This window comes from Chenopodium quinoa, unplaced genomic scaffold, assembly GCF_001683475.1.
Source record: "Chenopodium quinoa cultivar QQ74 unplaced genomic scaffold, ASM168347v1, whole genome shotgun sequence".
NCBI classification, from domain to species: Eukaryota; Viridiplantae; Streptophyta; class Magnoliopsida; order Caryophyllales; family Amaranthaceae; genus Chenopodium; species Chenopodium quinoa.
Genome location: NW_018743814.1, coordinates 396,936 through 417,999, shown reverse-complemented (window position 1 = coordinate 417,999; position 21,064 = coordinate 396,936). Strand labels below are relative to the sequence as shown.

Below are 21,064 nucleotides of genomic sequence, written 5' to 3'. Positions count from 1 at the left end.
GTTGGGATTATTTTGGACGAATCACGTAAAGTTAAGATTATTCTTGTCATTTTTTCCTTTAATTATAGGTAAGTTGGAAGTAAGAACCTAGAATTGCTTTTTTTACCCCCCCCCCTTTTTTTTTGTTTTTTTCCGTGCGCTAGCGCAAGCCGGTATTAAAGTATTTTTAGGAGGACATCACAACTCCATGCCTTGGCTAGTTGGCTTATAATATAAAGACTAGATTTATATTCATCTTACATCTCTTGCCAGGTACAATACGTACTGAATGACGTAAGTGTATAGCACATATCATTTTACAAGGTTCATATTACTGTAATCTAATACTGAAAACATTGACTCATATTGGCATAGTTTTAAAATGTCTAAATAACATTAAATAATTTTGATGGCTTCTCTTGAAATTTACAGACTAAATATTTACACTGGATCATCATTTCATCTATTTGATCATTACATTCTAAATACACCATACTTTGTCTCTTCCGGAGCACGATTCATTGAAGCAGAGATGCATAGACCAATAATTTTTCTAGTATCTGCAGGATCAATGACACCATCATCCCAAAGCCTAGCAGTGGAGTAATATGGAGAGCCTTCTTCCTCGTATGCTTGTTCCACCTTCGCTTTGAATGTTTCCTCTTCTTGAGCTGTCCACTACACAGGTAAAATATATGCAAGATCAGGTAAACGTAGTTGTCTGGCACATGAACCAAGATTCTAAAGACCAGTAGCAATGTACAAGTAAAATGCAGCATTTCCAAACAAACATTACCTGGATCCCTCGCCGTTTCTTGTTTGCCTTTTCTACTTGAGTCAGTACACCTGCAGCCTACACAGTGCCATGCAAGAAATTAGTCCTCATTTTACAGTTTAATCACATGTGATATTTGTCATTAAACATCAGCAGGAGAAATGTTAAAAAATAAATCAAGGATCTTGAGCTAGCTCAAACTGTTGTAACACCTTCTATCATCAGCACAGGCAACTGAGGATTGGGTAAGCAGACCATTCAAGTGAGTAGTGACACGGTTTACATAATCTTAGCTGGGTCTTAACCATGCTTTTAGGGAGCATAATAACTTCGTGCACAACTACTCTATGCTTTAGTACAATTACGACTCGGATACTTGGCTTTTCAGGTGAGATTGAGCACTCTTTGGTTTGGCATCTCTTGGCCTCCTGGATTAGATACTTCAAGTCTGTGTTCTATTTAAAGAAGAGAGAGTGCACCCCCAGCTAATCAACATGCACATTTGATGTTGCTCAAAAATAAACATCATGTTTAAAACCATTAATTAATATACAAATCATACATATCAAAAATAGCATTGATCCCTATTCTTCAGTTTAATGGATTAAAAATGGTGGTCCAAGAAGAATGAAAAAAAAAAATTATCATCTTATAAGAGGTATTTGATCTGATCAGGGGTATCCTATAATGCTCAGATGGATTATAAATGATTATCACTACATAATGCTCAGGTTGGAACTTGCAAGCCTCACTTTCCAAAGATCCACTTAAACCACTCAATATAAGGGTAGAAGGTAAAATTCATCAAGCATGATGTTATTCATTTGATAGATCAACATATTAACTGACAAAAAGAAACAGAGAAGTGCATCTAGTATTTACATAGTTTATGCTTCCAAGGGCCAAGGCATATCATAATCACCATTGTATATTGGAAGTAATTCACGTAAGAACATTGAAAATGATATCAACCAACGTTTTTGACAATGATGGAAAAAGAACAGTCTTTATGGGTCAGCAAGCTAGCGCCCCACTCAACCCACAATTATCCACTCCACCCCCCCCCCCTCCCCCCTAATTCAGCTCATATGAACCTATAACCTAGCTCCACTGCCAGGCTTCCACCCATCCACAGTACTCGCAATGAATCGAACTAAACTAAATTCCAACATGGCTCGGCTCAATCTAACTTGGATCATACGGAGTTCAAACACTGGCTCCTCTTAAACTAGATGAGCCTAGCTGAAGCTTAGCTTGGATTCTAGATCTCGAACTACAGCTGAAGTTTGCCTAGATAAACAATGTTTCAACAATTAATACATGGTAACATACTGAGAATAATAACAGTGTTCTTTCTATTCAGTTATTTGGTAGTGTTTGGCTAATAGGCTTGGTCCAATTTTTGCTAAAAATTACCATATCCTTTAAATAGAAAGTTGATGCACAGAGGTAAAAAAATTTATAACTACCTCTTATGATTTGAAAGGTATACATCGATTTCTTAATTTTATGAGCCCACGACTCAAAATCAGCTGAATTTAAGTTCAGCTCATTAAGGCTATATGTTTGGATAACAAAAAATGGAAGGAAAGAAAGGGAAGGGAAAGGGAGGGAGACAAACTTCTTGTTTGGATAATATGTTGGGGGAGGGAAGGGGAGGGGGAGGGAGGGATCCATGATCCCTCCTCCTTTCATAAAGACCATCCCTTCAAAATTGGAGAGATTTGGAGGGAAAATGGAGCTCATCATTTCCTCCACTTTCCCTTCCTTCCCCTTCCTCCTATTTCCCTCCCTTCCATTTCTCTTCTAATTTGTTATCCAAACATAGCATAAGTACTCAAGCTCTTACAAGTGAATTAAGCTGAGCCAAGTCATAATTTCTCATGAGCAGCTCTGTCTGTTGCCAACCCTAAGGCCATTGCTGGAGACATGGTCATGCTCCGCTCCAGCCCTTATCCTGTCACTACCATCATAAAAGATCTGTGTTGTTTCAGTAGCTTCTGTGTTGAACCTACTAATAGCCAGCTTTACTGATAGTCTTCCTTAATGGCAAGTCACTCAGACACGACACACAGTAATGCCAAAAAGATACCCTCAAAGGAGTATGGGCAACGCAAAACCTATAGAACAATGAATCTGAAGAGGAAATTGACAAGAACTATGCTAAAGATGAACTCATCCATGAAGTGAGTGTGGAAGAATTTTTTCAAAAAAAAAAAAAAAAGGATAGCAGTGGTGTCCTGTGAAACTTGTCATGTGTGGGGAACTGGGCATGGAACAAAGTCAACAAACTACACGCTGAAAAGTAGGTCTTTTGAACTCTGACTTACACGGGCCATAGTCAACAGTTCCATTTATTTGATTTACAAGATGACTTTTTAAGTCTGTAAATGGGATAAAATAAGAACGCCAAAGTAAAGCAGGTAGCAGCAGATAAGTCAAGCAGGTTGAGATAGGGGATGTTATAGGGGTAAGTAATTGCCACTACTGTGTCATTGCACATCACCTAACTCATTTAAAAACTGCTAAATCTCAGTCTTTGATAATTTAAGCTCAAGTAGCTTAAAGTATTCCTCATGGTTCACAAATGAACCTAAAATGTTATGGCACAGCAACCTCAATTATCAAATACGTAGTACTACGTAAGACACAATAAACAATTAAAATCAACACTTTATTAAAAAGGCGGTAAAAAGAAATAACATAGTATAAAAGTTATACCTGCGCCCCTCCCATTATGGATATTCTTGCATTTGGCCAGAAGAACATAAAATTGGGACTATATGCACGTCCACACATAGCATAGTTTCCAGCACCAAAACTTCCACCAATTATAACAGTGATTTTAGGAACCTGCACAGAGTGATAATTTCAGAAAACATATACAGGTCACTCATTTCCTCGGGTCTTTGATCCATTAATTATTGCACACGAACTTGGAAGTCATCCAAACAAAGATAGTGTTATATCAAACATAACTAACTATAAAACCACACAGGAATTGAGGAAGAAATTACATTTCAAATTGGGGATACTGCCACTTTTTTAGTTTTATTCCTATGATGTCAATACGGAGTATTTATCTTACAGCATTTGGAAGAGGTAAAGTATCCCAGACCAAACATGAGACTAATGAGTGTCATTTATGGCACTCATATGGTTCTCTTTAGGGTGGAATTCATGCTATTTTATAGCTATTTTCTTTAGTTTTTCCTTAGTTTTACCCTCTATTTCCTTAGTTTGCATTTTCCTAGTTGATTTTCTATTTTTATGCATTTCTTTTTATTTTGTTATTTTCTCTGTTATTTGCTTGTTTTCGTTCATTTTTCAGGTTATGAATGATCATAATCCGAGGATCCCCGAGTCTCCTTCCCAAGTTATACATCGTTTGAGATGCCTCTTGCCTACCATTTGAAGTTCAAGTTTGAAGGAGTGTAAAGTCCAAGTCTTCTAGCTCGTGCATGCAAGCGGCGGGTACACCACTCTTGGTGTTGAACCCACTGTGGAGGCTGAAGACTGCCTCCTTCCGTGTTCATCAACATCATCAAGTGGAGCGCACGAGGAAGAGCAAAGTCGAAGGTGGAGGCTGCCCTGCTCCCGCGCGACCTGGTGGCGCGGGCGCACCTCGCCTGGGCACGCCTCTCTGGGTCTCTGTTCCGTACCCTTTTATGAGCGGCTGCGCATCCACCTTGGAGAGGGCCGTGCTTGTACGGGTCTTTTTGGACGATCTAACTAATTTCTCTTTGTTAGTTTTACTATATACAGATTTTCCCTCTATTTTTAGGGAGAGAAGTGTTAATTTTAGAATTAGGTTAGATTTTGTAGAGAGAGAAACTCTAGTTTTTAGAGAGAGAAATTCTTGATTGAAGATTCTAAGCATTTTCTCCATTGATTTGAAGCAAGTTTGTAAGGATTTCATTTACCTTAATGCAGTCTTTAGTTTTTTATTTCAATTGTTTTGTTGATTGTTCAAGTTTGATTGACTTATGATTGAATTAGTTTGATTAATATGATGATGATGAATTTGTTGTTTAGTTTAGTTTTGATCTTGATTTCCATGGATTGTGAGTAGTTTTCTTGCTAGGGGAATGGTGAAGCATATATGAGTAATGGATTGATGCTAATTGGGGGAAATTGATGGAGTTGATGTAGTGATTAAAATGGTTGCTTGATTATGTGCATGTGTGTGATTGATTGAAGAGTAGCTAACTTTCATCGTTGCACTAAATTGCATTGTAAGTTCACATTGATACGGACAATTGATTTGTGGCTTGCATTTGTCGATTGAGTTGGTTTGTGAAGTTCCTAGCTAAAGTCTCTCGTAGTTGACGCTAGTTTGTCCTCTAGGAGAATAGCCTATCATACTCTCTTGATTGCTTAATTGATTTTCCCTCGCAACACTCGACTTAGTCAATTCCAATCCCGATTAGTTGTATCCATTGCATGTATATGTGGATCCTAAACCCTAGTGTTTGATATATTTGGTTTTAATTTCATTTTCTTAGTTGCTTTAGAGTACACACACCTTACTTTACTTCTTCGAAATAGCTTAACTCTAGTAATAGTGACCACCTTCCATTCCTAGTGGTTCGACCCTCGACTTACTCCTATGCTAGTTATAAGGGTGTGTTGAGTGATTACAAATTTTGTTTAACCGAGGGAGAATTAGTTTCAACGACCTAGTTCCACCCCTCGTCAAAATGGCGCCGTTGCCGGTGAATAGTGTAGTTGTTTGCTATTGTTGTAGAGTCTATTTCACCTTATTTCAAAAATACAAAAAGATTTTTCTCCTTTAGGCTACATTTGTAGCCGTGCTACTAATAGTTTCTTTTGAGTTTATGTGTGCAAGTTAACATAGGAGAAGACCCAAGGCTTACATTGAAGCAATTGGGCACTCTGGGTGCATACAAGTATGAGAGCGGGATTGCTCCATTATTAATCCCGGATAGTGATTTTGAAATCAAGCCGCCAATGATTTTATGTGTGCAAGTTAACATGGGAGAAGTCCCAAGGCTTACATTGAAGCAGTTGGGCACTCCGGGTGCATACAAGTATGAGAGCAGGATTGCTCCATTATTAATCCCGGATAGTGATTTTGAAATCAAGCCGCCAATGATAGCTTTGATTGAAAGAAGACAATATAGTGATGTAACAAATGAAAGTCCCCTCAATCATCTTAAGGAGTTCGAGAAATATTGCAACACAATTAAGGTGAACGGGGTTGCTCAAGAATTTATAAGGCTTAAAATATTTCCCTTTTCCCTAATTGGAAGAGCTTAAGAATGGCTTGATAAGGAAGTGAAGCCTAATTCCTTAGAACTTGGGATAAAGTCACCAGGAAATTTCTTTCCCGTTTCTTCCCTCAAAAGAAAACGGCGGAGACTAGAGTTTTGATTCAAAGTTTCAAGCAAAGGACTAGTGAAAGCCTCTATGAAGCATGGGAGAGGTACAAGGATTATCAAAGAGAGTGTCCTCACCATGGAATTCCGACTTACCAAATTATTCAATTTTTTTATGGTGGTTTGAGTCCTCAAGGGAGGTCAAGTCTTGATGTCGGAGCCGGAGGCCCAATCATGAACAAGACGGTGGAGGAGGTTGTGAATGTGATAGATGATGTAGTGAGGAACTACATGGATTGGCAAGAAGTTGAGATAGAGTCGACAAGCGAAAATGGCTTGATTGATCAACTCAACGCCTTCAACAATTTGTCCACACTACTTTCGAACTTAGGGAAGGAGGTGGTTTCCATCACGGCTAAGCTTGAGAATGCTTCTTCACAAGCACAAACTCTTCCCTCCCAATTTCCGTGGAGTGGTACGTCTTCTTACTCTAAGTTATAGGAACCAAGTAACCCAAGGGTTTCGTGGTAACCATAACAACTATGGTTATAATGATCAAAGTCACGGCCAAGGATATGGGGATCATAACCAAGGTTATGGTAACCATAATCGAAATTTCGGCCAAAATCATGGTAGGGGTATTTGGAGTAATCAAAGTAGGAGAAATTTTCAAAACAATGCTCAAAAAGGTCCCCCACCCGAATTTACTCCAAAGACCCAAGGGCAAAGTGATAATTCCTATGATCTACTATCTCATTCTATGAGTAGGTTAGAGAATGTCATGGTAGATCAAGCCAAGAAATTGAATGATTACATATCGTCTAGTAACAAAATGTTTCATGACATGTTAACTCATGGAATGATGCTTGAGACCCAAATCATTCAACTAGCTAACACCTCGAAAGAGCATGCTACCCTTTCTTCTTTACCTTCACAAGGAATTGATCCTAAGAAACCGGTTTGTTCAATCACCACTAGGAGTGGTAGGGTCCTTGAGAGTGAGGTGTCTAAGAAGAGTGATGCGAAAGAGAGTCCAATTGAGAATGAGGGAGATGAGAGCCCTTTGGATGAGGAAGTTGCTAAGGAACAAGTTGAGAAGGTGAAAGAGAAAGAAAAAGAAGTCTACAAACCCAAACTTCCTTACCCCCAAAAGTTCAATAGGCACAAATTGGATGAACAATTTGGGCAATTCATCGAAATGCTTAAGAAATTCATCTTTCTATTCCTTTCACCGAAGTCTTGGAACAAATGCCAAACTATTCTAAGTTTCTTAAGGAAATTTTGAGCGGCAAGAGAGATTGCAATGTGGTTGAGCCGGTGAGTTTGGGGGAGTGTTGTAGTGCCTTTATCCATAATGACTTTCCCCCAAAGATGAAAGATCCCGGAAATTTCTCCATCCCTTGCAATATTAATGGGAAATTGTTCCAAAATACCCTTGTGATCTTGGTGCTAGTGTTAGCATCATGCCTTATTCCGTCTTCAAGAGACTTAAGATAGGTGAGCTCTTTCCATCTAACATGACCTTTCAATTGGCCGACCGTTCTATTAAGTTTCCTAAAGGTAGAGTTGAAGATGTCCCCCTCAAGATAGGAGAATTCACTACCCCGTTGATTTCATTGTGCTAAAGATTGCGAAAGATGACCATATTCCTATCGTTTTAGGAAGACCTTTCTTAGCTACCTCGGGAGCTTTGATAGATGTTAAGAGAGGTCGAATTACTTTGAGAGTTGGTAACAATCAGGAAAGTTTTGATTTAAAACCGATGCATGAGTCTTTGTCCCTTGTGAAAGGAATCACGAGTGTTAATTCCCTTCACTCCATTGATAATGTTTGTGTGATTAATTCTTCGACTAACGATGTTCATGAGATTTGTGATGCTGTGCTTGTGAGTTTTGATTGCATGAAAGTTAGTGAAGAGAAAAAGGAGCTTTCAAAGGCTATGGACGAAGAGGTAATTGACATTCCGCATTGGTTTGAGCTCTACCCTCAAGAGGAGGAAAATGATCCTAAGAGTGTGGATGGTGTGAGACCGTTTACAAAAAGGAACAAGGTAAAGAAGAAAGCGAGAGCTTCTAGGAAGAAGAGAATGAGAATGAAGTTGAAGCAAGAGAGACTTGCTTTAGAAGTCCAATCAAACGAACTTTTATCAAGCAACAATGAGAAGTTGCTAATTATTGAAGAGGAATTTGTGCCTTCCACCACTTCGAAGAAGGTGGTGTTCTTTGACCCTCCATGATTTGGAGGAAGGGTCGAGTTTAGGACCATAAGCAAGCACTTCTCGGGAGGAACCCTGAGATTTCTAACCTTTTCTTTTGATTTCTTTTTCTTAATTTTCTTTCTTTTATATTCTTTTCTTTCACTTATTTTTTTTCTTTTGGATTTATAGGGTGAATTCATGGAGTTGGATTAATTCAAGTGAGCATGAGCAATGGAAAGGTGTTTCGCGGTTTTTGATGTGATTATATTCGATTTTATCGAATTTTGAGGTAAAAAGGTCAGAAATGTTAGTGAGGTAAGATAGGGAAAATTGTGCTTATATTTGAAGAAAGTTTGAACTTGGTGGGTTCATTGTGGTGCTATCATTATTTTGGGATGTTGGACCCACTATCAACGTGTTTTGAAACTGCCATATTTGGTGGTTTCAATAGCCCCGGGATGATATAGAATGAAGAGCCCACAGGTGAACGCACCAAGGAACCAAGGTGTGTGTACTCTAAAACAACTAAGAAAACGAGATTAAAACCGAATATATCAAACACTAGGGTTTAAGATCTACATATACATGCAATGGATACAACTAATCGGGATTGGAATTGACTAAGTTGAGTGTTGCGAGGGAAAATCAATTAAGCAATCAAAAGAGTATGATAGGCTATTCTCCTAGAGGTCAAACTAGCATCAACTAGGAGAGACTCTAGCTAGGAACTTCACAAACCAACTCAATCGACAAATGCAAGCCACAAATCAATTGTCCGTATCAATGTGAACTTACAATGCAATCTAGTGCAACGATCGAAGTTAGCTACTCTTCAATCAATCACACACATGCAATAATCAATCAACCAATTTTATCACTACATCAACTCCATCCATTTCCCCAAATTAGTATCAATGCATTACTCATATATGCTTCACCATTCCCCTAGCAAAAAAACTACTCACAATCCATGGAAATCAAGATCAAAACTAAGCTAAATAACAAATTCATCATCATCATATTAATCAAACTAATTCAATCACAAGTCAATCAAACTTGAACAATCAACAAAACAATTGAAATCAAAAACTAAAGACTGCATTAAAGTAAAAGAAACCCTTACAAACTTGCTTCAAATCAATGGAGAAAATGCTTAGAATCATGAATCTTCAATCATCAATCAAGAATTTCTCTCTCTACAAACTAGAGTTTCTCTCTCTACAAAATCTAAACTAATTCTAAAACTAACTCTTCTCTCCCTAAAAATAGAAGGAAAATCTATATATAGAGAAACTAACAAGGAGTAATTAGTTAGATCGTCCAAAAAGACCCGTATAGGCGCGGCCTTCTCTAATAAGGTGGATGCGCGGCCGCTCATAAAAGGGTACGGAACAGAGACCCAGAGAGGCGCACCTGGGCGCGCCCCCACGCCACCAGAGACCTACAACTTAAAGATACTTAAAAAAATTTTAGCAGTCTACTCATCGGTGTGAAGCAGGCTAGCAGCTAATCCAACACCCAGAACCATCATGCTAAATTCTAATATTTTCCTACAGCTAAGCAGGATTTCATTTAGCCATCTTGAAAGTTCTATGACATTTTAAAAAAAAAAAAAAAATTAAAAAAAAGAAAAGAAAAGAACAAATATACATGGGCCACATGTTATAAATAGAGTGCCTTATAGTTATATAATTTTAACATAATATTCCTTGGAAAGTTCATAGACAATGAGCATACTGATATCTGATAATATATGATCATTTTTTTCTCCACAATTTGATAGATATATCAGGGTCTTAGAAAAGTTGGGTATTCTATACCCCCAGAATCACTACAAACACCCAGTGTGACATCTTTTGTGATGCAATAATTTAATTTGGCTACTAATTACTCTTGATTGTAAGGTCAATCAAGAAATTAAAGATGATATCACATCCTATAGCTAGTAATGTACAACAAAATTGAAGGTTGCCTCTTTTACTAGTCTCCAATTACCATACTAAAAAATTGGCCCATAATTCTCCAATATAATGCAATGCACCAACACCCTCCACCAGTCACTATCGTGTACAGAAGAAGACAAAAGACAACAGCAGCAAACCACCACCCTACTACCAACACAACAGCAGCAGAACACCCTCCCACTACCAACACAAGCAACGGTTAAGTGGGCAGAGAGCAGGACTGATTTTCACTATAGTAACTCAGCAAGAGACAAAAAGTAGTAAAGTAGTAATTAAGGCTTTTGTCCATTATGTAGTAAAGCAGTAGTATAAATAGTAGAAGAGTAGCAGAAGGAAGGCATTCAGAAATTGTATGAAAAAACATTGAGAGTGATGGCCTAAAGCCATTAATGATTGTACGAAGCTTTAAGCTAATTTATCTCAAACAACCTTCCGGCTAATTTTCTGCTTGTGAACATCCACGCACGTTGCATATAATCAGTGCTGCAACGCCCTCAATCTCATCAGTACTTAGTAAAAAGCTTGCGGTACTTGCACATTCATTTCCATTGCTTTTGAAAGTTAAGGCTTCATTAAGAGATAATATTTACCCAACTCGTGAGAGAGAGCAGTTTAACACATCAAACCAACAGTATAGTAACTGATCGCTCAAAAATCATATTAATGAGAAGACGGTGGTCATGTATTTTAGTGACTAAAGCTGATAAACAACCACAGCACTGACTTCCAAAGTCGAACTCATCCTTTATAGTCTGATCAAGCATGGACAATATGAGATACTACCTTTGCTTCTCAATTCTTGCAAGCCTTTTTTGAATAATTCATTTAAGATTTTTAAACTACATGTCATTAATTTAACCACTGTTGGGTTGATCTCAATGTATATGTTTATAATATCAACTTTTTTTTTTTCTTTTTAATATGAATAGGGATATTAATGGTCAAAGTCGCATATAAATAGTGCTAAAAGCTCAAATATTACTAGAATTCAAACAAAGGTAGTAGTGGTTGATAATACTCATTATGTAAAAATCAAAGCTGAAACTTGGTATATATATCGTGTTGCACAAAGGGAATAACAATAAATGAGCTCAAACTCCAAAATCACAGAGATCAAGCTTGATCATAGCAAAGTTAACCGAAAGAGCATGACCATTTTAAGTTCAATCAAGATTTTAACACCTAATTCTTGAACTTGTTCACACAACTCTGACATAGCAAAGCCTCTTAATTTGACAATATTACATATAATGTCAAAACACAGATAGCATCCTTTACTATTTACAAAACTAGGTCCACAAATAAGCGGTATAGCTCATGCTAAACTGAGCAACTGTACAGAAGCCTGAGGTCATTTCTCATGCTCCTTATATAGACAAACGATCTATAGGGTATAATAAAGGATGCATGCAATATGATATGAAAAATACAATTGGACTTCTGGCATTGAAGAAATTAGCCAAGAATTAGAAGCAAATTGATCTGAAGGTCAATACTTCCTCTCTCCCGTTAATGCCCCATAGAGCAAAGATCACTAATTTTAAGAAGCAAAAACAAACTAACTTGGGGGTTGCAAGTGGAAAATTTCACCAGATAATGGAGTAATGTGAAAGAGACCCCTCAAAAAGGAATACGGGGCAAGCAAAGTGAACAATTTTGAGAAGGAGAAAGCAAAAGTAAAAGCAAGAATTTGAAAAAGTGACATCATCTTGCACTTTGAAATTTATGCAACTTATTGTTCAAAATACATCAACTGTATGGTGGTAATCCAGGGTCTCAGAAATGAATCCTGCTGTGGCAGGTTGGAAGGAAGGGAGGGAGGGGGAGTTGGCTGTGAATAACCTTACTGGTTCAATAATAGAGGTGTTGTTTCCAGATGAAACTGATCCGAAATGCAATGAAATCATATACTTCACAATAAAAGAGAAGCGCCAACACTTTGATGAACCATTTTAATTTTGTCCACTTAAATACGGATTCAAAAAGTAGTGAATATTTTGTTTGCATTATATTATATGCTATCTCTCCCCCCCACCCACCCCTTTTTTTCTCATTGCTGTGATGCTGTATCTATTGACTAAAGACTTTATTCTATAGACAATTGTAGTTTATAGCTAAGGTTGCATAAATAAAGTGTAAATGGGCAATACTTACAATAGGAGGGGGAGTTGGCTGTGAATAACCAAGCCCTTACATATGTCACCAATGGGAAATTAAAATTCAGACGTTCCAAAAATTTCAGTGTCACAAATTTTACACAGAAATAACATAAACAGCATAGATCTGACATGGAACTAACAAGGTGGGAAGGAAGTGGGAACCCGCGCTGATAATGTCACAGCATGGAGACCACCCAATCCCGCGAATTTTTTTCTAAGGGTCATGGGTACTGCAATAGTCAGAAACTCAGAACACTTTAAATCTACATATTTTTTAATTATCAGCATTTCATATTTCAGACAAATTTTACTTGGTAGATCAAAATTCTAACAAACACACATGGTAGATCAAAATCTAACAAATACAAAAGTATCTGATGATGGGAAAATGCTCTCAAAAGGAACCTAAACCCCCAGAAATGCAAATAACATAATCTCAAAATAGGAAAAGAATGATATCCATGTGTAAGAAAGGAAAGGGAGTGAGATAATATCCATGTGTAAGATGGAGGGCAAAAGTCAAAGTTACACCAACCTTTGCACATGCAACGGCCATCACCATTTTTGCCCCAGCTTTTTCTATGCCATTTGCTTCGGCCTTTGAGCCAACCTACCAAGACATTATACCAAGAGTTATTGCATAATGAAACAATTGTCTGTTTAATGTTATTACTCTATAATATACTCCCTCTAATCCTAAAAGTTTTTCCCATTTTTTTTTGTACACGTTTGCCAATGCATTACTTTGACCATATATATCTTTAGACTTTAGTTGCATAATGCATATTAGTAAAAATGTAACAGTTGAATATTAATAAAAACACTCATTGAGACGAATCAAATAAGACACAACATGAATGTGTTATGTGTTACATATTGAGAGTAATTTGGAAGATTCTCTCATGGGAAGAACAAAAAGGAACAGAGGGAGGACAATGTATGTGTTTAGAGGACAACATTTCAGGAAAAAAAAAACAGCAAGTTTGATTTAAAAATTAAAATTGAGACGGATTAAGTAAAGACAAAAGATTAGAGAAAACATGGGATGGGATTAGACAAAATAGGATTGTTGTATAGTGAGCTAAGGATGGGATGGGATTAGAGAAAACACTCATTGAGACAGGACAATTAAAAAAACCCTTGAATTGGTGTCGACTAGGCCTGATAAGGTCTGCCCATACACAATTGTGAAAGGGCAAGTCTCTGGACCAACTAAATAAGTTAAACCTCAAAATTTACGAGAGACCTAATCTTTAGCAATATGTTGCATAACACCTATATTAGAAATTTGTCTCAAGTCTTTGTTGACAGAAGGTGAACCAGATACGCATGTCTTCAACTCTATAGAGGTGGCTCTTGCGTATAGAAAGATCTTTAATCAAAATGTATCTCAAACATGGTTAACTTATATAGCCATGGTGACCCTATAGTTCCTTTTAGTTCGATAACATCAGCTTTATAACACGAAGGCAAAGGAAACATCTCAAAGCAGTCTATTCAATATTTCAGAGGTATAAGAATGCCCCATACCATAAATCCTGTAATATTCTGAAGAAAAACCAAAGGAATGCCTCGCTGAGTGCATAGTTCAATGAAATGGGCCCCTTTAAGAGCAGATTCATGAAATAATACTCCATTATTTCCAATGATGCCAACAGGTTTCCCAAAAATTTTTGCAAAACCAGTTACAAGGGTCTGCAAAATATAACAAACAAGAAATTCTAATTCAAAAATTAAAATTAAAATAATGATTAGCCTGAAATAGTAAATAACTATAACCTAGGAATTCAGGTGATTGTGTTTGGGAGATAAATATGGGACTCACAGTGCCATACAGTTTCTTGAATTCATCAAATTCACTCCCGTCAACTATACGAGCAATAACAGATCGTATATCAAATTGCTGCTTGTGATCAATTGGGGCAATATATCTGAGCTCTTTCACATCATAAAGAGGTTCCTTAGGCTCTGCTGTCTTCCAGGTACTAGATAATTCTTCTACTCCAGCCTTATATAGATTCTTAATAATACTCCTTCCTGTATGCAGTGCATGCAGTTCATCTGCAAGGAAATGCCATAAATACGAGAATAAAATGTTTTTAGTTGGTTGTTCCAATCCCTTATATATCTTCCACTAAAGGAGAGGAAAAAGGAAAAAGGATACAGAAGAAGAGAGAGCTGCTAAAATTAAGCTGAGAATGTCATATTTCCCAGGTTTTAGAATTTTTGCTTCTATATCCTATAAAGTTCAAAAATTGCAATCTAGACATGCACAAGATGTTCAACATACACACGAAAAGAAACAAGGAGTTGCATTCAAAGAAGGTGTAAAGCATGTAATATATGATGCCTTAATCTCTGACGAGTTCAGTTCAAAGATTTCTCCACAAGTATCACTAGTCATGAAACGGGAGCTGGGTAGCTTGACATATCACAGTCACAATGTGGTGCCTTGTGTGGATAAACATTAAAAATAATATAAGTGAAAGTGTGAAATCAACAAAATAATATGCAGTTACTAAATCATATTAATGCATCACTGCACCAGGAAAAAGCATGCAAGTTAGTTTACAAAGTACAATTCTGAAACTTATCGATCATCACATTCAAAGGAAGAAAGCAAACACATTCAAAGGAAGAAAGCAAATATCTAAAAGCTATGATTTCAGGCCATATTGTGCTTGTATTAGATAGTTGGTGTCCTGCCACCACCTTTATGCACTTACACCATCACAAATTTTTGTCTGTGTCATCTTGCCATATCATGCGATGAGCACAGCGAGAAGTCAGAACTTGAAATATGTTCAACCTTATTAGTGTTTAAAAAAGCGCGTTAGGCACTGAGGCGCAAGGCGATATAGGGTAAGCGCTTAACTTGGTCAAAGGTTAGGCGCAGGTAAGGCGCACGAGGTGCACCAAAAGCACACGAGGCGCACCTGAAACAAATTTTTGCCATTTTTTTACTGTTCATAACTTTATATAGTGCGCCTCACTTCAAAGAGGCACACCTAGGCGCTGCATAACCCTTCATGTTTCAGCGCGCCTTGAGCTTTTTTATACATTGAGCCTTATGTGCCAAATAGGCAAACAACGTCATAAAAAGATTTGTATAACTGAGACTTTAATAAGACATTCCTTGGTCATATCAATCAAAGCCTTAATCCCATAAGTGGGGTTGGCTACATGAACCAAAAATGGTTATTCCGTATAGTCATCCACAAAAATCTTCCTCCTCCACATTTCTCAGTTACCTAAGCAATAATTACTAGCAGTTGGCATACACGGAGTAGAATTGATGCAAGGAAGGGGAAGGAAAGTGGACAACCAAAGTTTGCCAGGACTTTAAACAGTAAGTTTATTAGCTGTAAGGAGGTTTTAAAAATAGAGTAGTTCAATAGTTGAGGCAATATGTGATAGCTAAAGGGAACTTTTCGAATCCTCTAAATTGTTGAAATAAATGAATAGTAGAATAGATCTCATTGCAACAACATACAAGAAAGAAAAGGGCTAATACGTATAAATTGGGAGAAATTCTATTATTAGGTACAACAGATCACAGAGCAAGAAGGTATGACAATACACATATTTTTGCTTAACAAAAACACATGAATGCATTACTTTCATCATTCCAACAGAAAGGGTTTCCTTAAAACCATGAGCCGTATTATAATATAGGGGCGAACAAAGAAGTAGCAGCGAAATTTCACAGGAGTTCACGTAAATAGACTAATTGCAATAATGAGTGTGTAAATCTTCAATTTTTTACAAAGAACATAACTCTTTTTTTTTTTTTTTTTGGGGGGGGGGGGGGGTGGGGGGGGTGAGGGGGACAACATGTATAAATTTAATGTGTTTTGGTGGATAATTTTGAAATAATTACATTACATGCAACAGCCAGATGTAAATATTAATATAAACAGTTCCAGCCATTATTTTTATTATATATATATATATATATATATATATATATATATATATATATATATATATATATATATATATATAATATGTAAATTCAAGTTCTACATCAACTATAGTATGTAAATTCAATTACATTACATGCAACAGCCAGATGTAAATATTAATATAAACAGTTCCAGCCATTATTTTTATTATATATATATATATATATATATATATATATATATATATAATAGATAGTAATGCTTGTTTAAATTGTCATGACATTAGTGTCGTAATAATGCTAGATGAAGATTGTAGAAATGGTTTCATTAAATCATGAAGCTTACAAGAGAAAGTAATCAATAAATTATTGATCAACCAACTCTTATGAGATAAAGAAATAAGATTCTACAGCAGTAGAATACCTTCAGCAAAATAATCAGATACTCCTGATATCTTGCAGTGCACACTAGCACCTCCCAAATCTTCAGCAGAAATTTCCTCACCAGTAGCAGCCTGTTTCAATTTATATCCATCAGAAAAAAATACACGCACACAATACAATTGCATTCTCATAGCTCTGAAAACTGAAACAAGACCAACAGATCAAGCTGGAAACAGATAAAAAGAAGGCTTCATGGTTGCCATGGTACCCTGTCCGGATACCATAACTGTATCACTAACCTTCACAAGTGGAGGTCCAGCAAGAAATATCGTTCCATTTCCTTTTACCATGACACTTTCATCAGCCATAGCAGGTATATATGCTCCTCCAGCAGTACATGAACCCAAAACAAGAGCAATTTGAGGAATGCCTTGGGAAGACATTATGGCTTGATTGTAAAATATTCTGCCAAAATTCTCCTTGTCGGGAAAGACTTCAGCCTGTTTGGGTAGAAAAGCACCACCACTATCTACAAGATACAAGCATGGTAGTTTGCATTGAGCAGCGATTTCTTGTGCCCTTAAGTGCTTCTTGACTGTGATGGGAAAATAAGTTCCTCCCTTGACAGTGGGATCATTAGCTACAAACATACAAAGTTTCCCATGAACTGGTCCAATTCCTGTTATTATTCCACCAGATGGAAGAGATTCTTCATACAACCCATGCCCTGCAAGCTAATCACATCAATTTGAGCTTAGACAAAGTAGAAAACTTCTTTTCTTACATTACTTAGCTATTATTCGCATGATGTCTTCCTAATGAAAAATCCAAAGGTAGAACTACTAGAACAAGAGTGGAGAGCATAGTGGATCAATACAGTAAAAGAGTTAACAGATTACCAAGAAGATTGAGTCAGGACCATCAAAAGTCACCACATCAAATCAGCCATGATGAGAAATGATGTGAAATCAAGCAATTCACTCATGCAAGTAGCCATATGATGAGTGACAATATCCTCAAACGTACATTCTACTTTCTACAGGCCTTGACAAGATTTATTCAAAGTTTGTCCAGCTAGCTAAGTCATTAATCCACTTTTAGCTAAAAACTAACATATTCAAAGAATTCGAGTGGTTACCCCCTTACCCACCCACCCAACCTAGGATATTCAAAGTGTATGCCAACTACCGGTCGAAAAATTCGAAACTAGTCAAAATTTCGCTTACTTAAGTAAAATGATAAAAGCCAGAATTGGACTACATGAATTCCAATAAAATTAGATGTGATTCTTTTATAATAGCAGGATTCAACTCTGAATTTCAAGACAACCCCTTACCCCAAACTTCAATTCCACAGTCCATGTACCTAAATAATCTAACGCTACATATGTTTCTCCAATTCTCCTTGCAATGTCAAATGCAAACTGTTAAATTAAACTACAATTTTATTCACTGATCCCCAATAATCATAAATTAGTCCAAAAAAGCAACAAATTGATCATTACCTTCTATGAATATGTTCTTTTGTAAATCTCATTGGACTTACCATAAAGCAGAATCATAGTTTTGTTCAAAGTTAAGCAGCACAGCAAGAATTCGACTTGGTAAAATAAGTACACTATACTGTCATTCAACCATTAATATAAAAGGGTCTAATTTAATAAGATTATAGGAACAAACATGCATTTAGATAATCATACTAAAAAAATATGATAAGTTCCCAAACTAATCACATAATTTCCAACGAAATAAAAAGTATTCAGAAAAATAGTATTCAGAATATAGTAAAAACCTGGGAAAGTTCAAGGAATGAAGAACCAGGATCAAGAATCCGTTCAATTCTCTCTCTAGGAAGAAGCTTCTTCCTACTCCTATTCCTCTTCACTGCTTCTTCTCCTCCACCAGCAATTACCTTTAACAATAAATAAATTAAAATTGGAAAAAAGGAAAATAACTAAACCCGCAAAAGTGGATGTAAACTAACTTAGTCAGTAAAGTCATGTTCTAGTCGTACCATGACATGCGATTAAATTCCGTCTATAATAATTAAAAATTAAAAATTAAAATTGAAGTCGAGAATAGACCTTGTTGATGTTAGACTGGAGTTGAGAGAGTAAATCCTGCATAAGTTTGGAATTGCGAGTGAAAGTGTCGGAATTTCGGTCAACATCATTGGGAAGAACACCTAAACAAAATCCTCTTCTTGTTTGAAGCCATGAATTCAAATAAAGTGTTGATTTTGTTGTTGATGAATTTCTTCTTATGAAACCCAGCATTTTCAGGGTTTAATTTGAAATTTTTATTGAATGATTTTCTATCTGTTTTTTTTTGCTGTCGCATAAGTTGTGTATTAATCTGATCATGAACAAATCAAAAAATGATTAATGTATAACGTTGTGCTGATCCGTGTTTTTGTTGTTGTTGACATGGAATACTAATCCATTACGCATATAGATTTCTATCTCTATACTTTATCTCAACATATATTTCAATATTATTATTTTTTTATGGGCTGAAGATGGTTTTGGGTCATGTCTTTCTCTTTTTTTAGGAACGTATCTAAAGAGAATTGGATTTGGCTCCCTTCCATGCCTTATTTAATAGGGAACCTCAAAGAGTTGAGCCAAAGTTTTACTTACTACCTCCGTTAACAGTTATCTGCAACATTTACCCAAAATGGGTGCTAACTGTATTTGCAACAATTTTTTTTTTCCATTTTTGATAACTTTTTGTCTGACAAATTGACCATTATGCCCTTATTAAAAACTGATTATCACCTAACTTGTTGACATGGTATAATTAATTATCACTCTTAACTACACATTAAAACTAATGACTCGCACCAAAATTAAAGATCTAAACCCCTTATTTGAGCAATTCCTCAGATCTCCACTCATCTCCTCACCTACCCTCATGAATGCTACTTCAACCGTCACCATTAATATGGCTTTTGAAGGCTTTAAATCTGGAGAACGTTCCAGATTTGTCCTCTCTCTCTTCTCCTCTCGTGATTTTATTTCTCACTGTCTCCCCTCTCTCTCCAAACACTAATTTCTCCTATTCCTCCACCTTCTCCGAGTTCCGATCTAATTTTTCCTTTGAAAATTTAACAAAAATGAATCCCCCAAATGAGAACAAACCAAATGAAGATGTTATTGCGACCTACAAATGTCAGCGTCGAACTGGGAAAATGAAATTGGTTCGAACTCAGATATTCATGGACAGGAAGCGGAAATTCGGTGGTGGTGCTAAGCTTGAACCTTTAGCACTAGTAGAAAAATAGTAATAGGCACCCCCTATATGTAGGGATGTCAGTGGGGCGGGTCAAGTAGGAGACTCGCCCCATCCCCGCCCCAATGGGGCGGGGATGGGTCTCGGTTTGGCGGGTGGTGGGGCGGGGATGGGGATAAAAATCATACCCGCCATGGGTGATGGGGCGGGGGTGGATTTTAAGTTGTACCCGCCCCATCCCCGCCTCGCCCCACTTCGTACCCGCCCCATCCCCACCTCATACCCACATCTATATATCTTTTAAAGCAAAATTACATACTTTTATTCTATTTATAAAATAATTACATGAAATACAATATTAATTATAATACTTTGTGTTTCGGGGTTTTTTGATGTGTCCTGCGGGAGAGTTACAATTCCAAGAATGCCCTTCGACGCCTGTGCCTGCAAAATCACGAAGACTCCTGGGGGTAGGAGCTCCGCCTCCGACGATCAAGTTAGTAAAGATACGGGAGGTAGAATGCACGTAATGTTGAAGTTACTTCTCGCGTAATGGGAGAATTCCGCAATTAATATTGCTCGGGGTAGGTGTTTGTCTTTATGAGGAGTATTCAATGTAAGCAATAGATGTTCCCCCCCCCCCATTAATGAGGGTCCTTCCACTATTTATAGTGGGGAAGGGATGGTTTCCCTTTTAGGGTTTAGAGGACACGTGTCAGCAGAGGATTGGAGCCCTGCTGACCAACGGCTGGATGCCACGTGTCACTAGGCCATTGGGCCACGTGTTTAGGGTATTTTTACCCCAAACATTTGCCCCTCACTGGTGCTGACGTGGCAGGGTGCCACGTGGCGCCGGTGAAAGGTTTTTTTTTTTTTTTTTTTTTTTTTTTCAACTCTTCAGATTCTTTTTGAAGGATGGAAAAGCAGAAGGCGAAGAGTCACGACTCTTCACCTTCTGGGACAAATCCTATAAATAGGAGAAGATGTCCCCCGAGCTCTCATTTACAAACTTTGCCAAATTTCTGAAAATTTGAGAGCAGCCGGCAATTTGAGAGTTGAGAGCATTCGGAGTTTGAGATTCGTTGAGAGCCACCGGTCTACAGACCGTCTGGGTCGTTGCAAGCTAGCCAAAG

The 21,064-nt window shown here is 37.2% G+C and overlaps 1 protein-coding gene across 1 annotated transcript; it reads right to left on the bottom strand.

Annotated features, from left to right (window-relative positions):
• Positions 1 to 200: 200 nt before the first annotated feature.
• LOC110685475 (methylcrotonoyl-CoA carboxylase beta chain, mitochondrial-like) lies at positions 201 to 19,136 on the bottom strand. The gene is made up of 10 exons (XM_021862004.1): positions 18,785 to 19,136; positions 18,493 to 18,612; positions 17,001 to 17,435; positions 16,742 to 16,832; positions 14,239 to 14,474; positions 13,944 to 14,108; positions 12,949 to 13,023; positions 3,476 to 3,607; positions 776 to 832; positions 201 to 657 (listed from the first exon to the last, which is right to left on the bottom strand). Exons 1-10 carry the CDS (start codon positions 18,974 to 18,976, stop codon positions 454 to 456), a joined length of 1,707 nt encoding a protein of 568 aa, XP_021717696.1. The 5' UTR covers positions 18,977 to 19,136; the 3' UTR covers positions 201 to 453.
• Between the last annotated feature and the right edge of the window lie 1,928 nt (positions 19,137 to 21,064).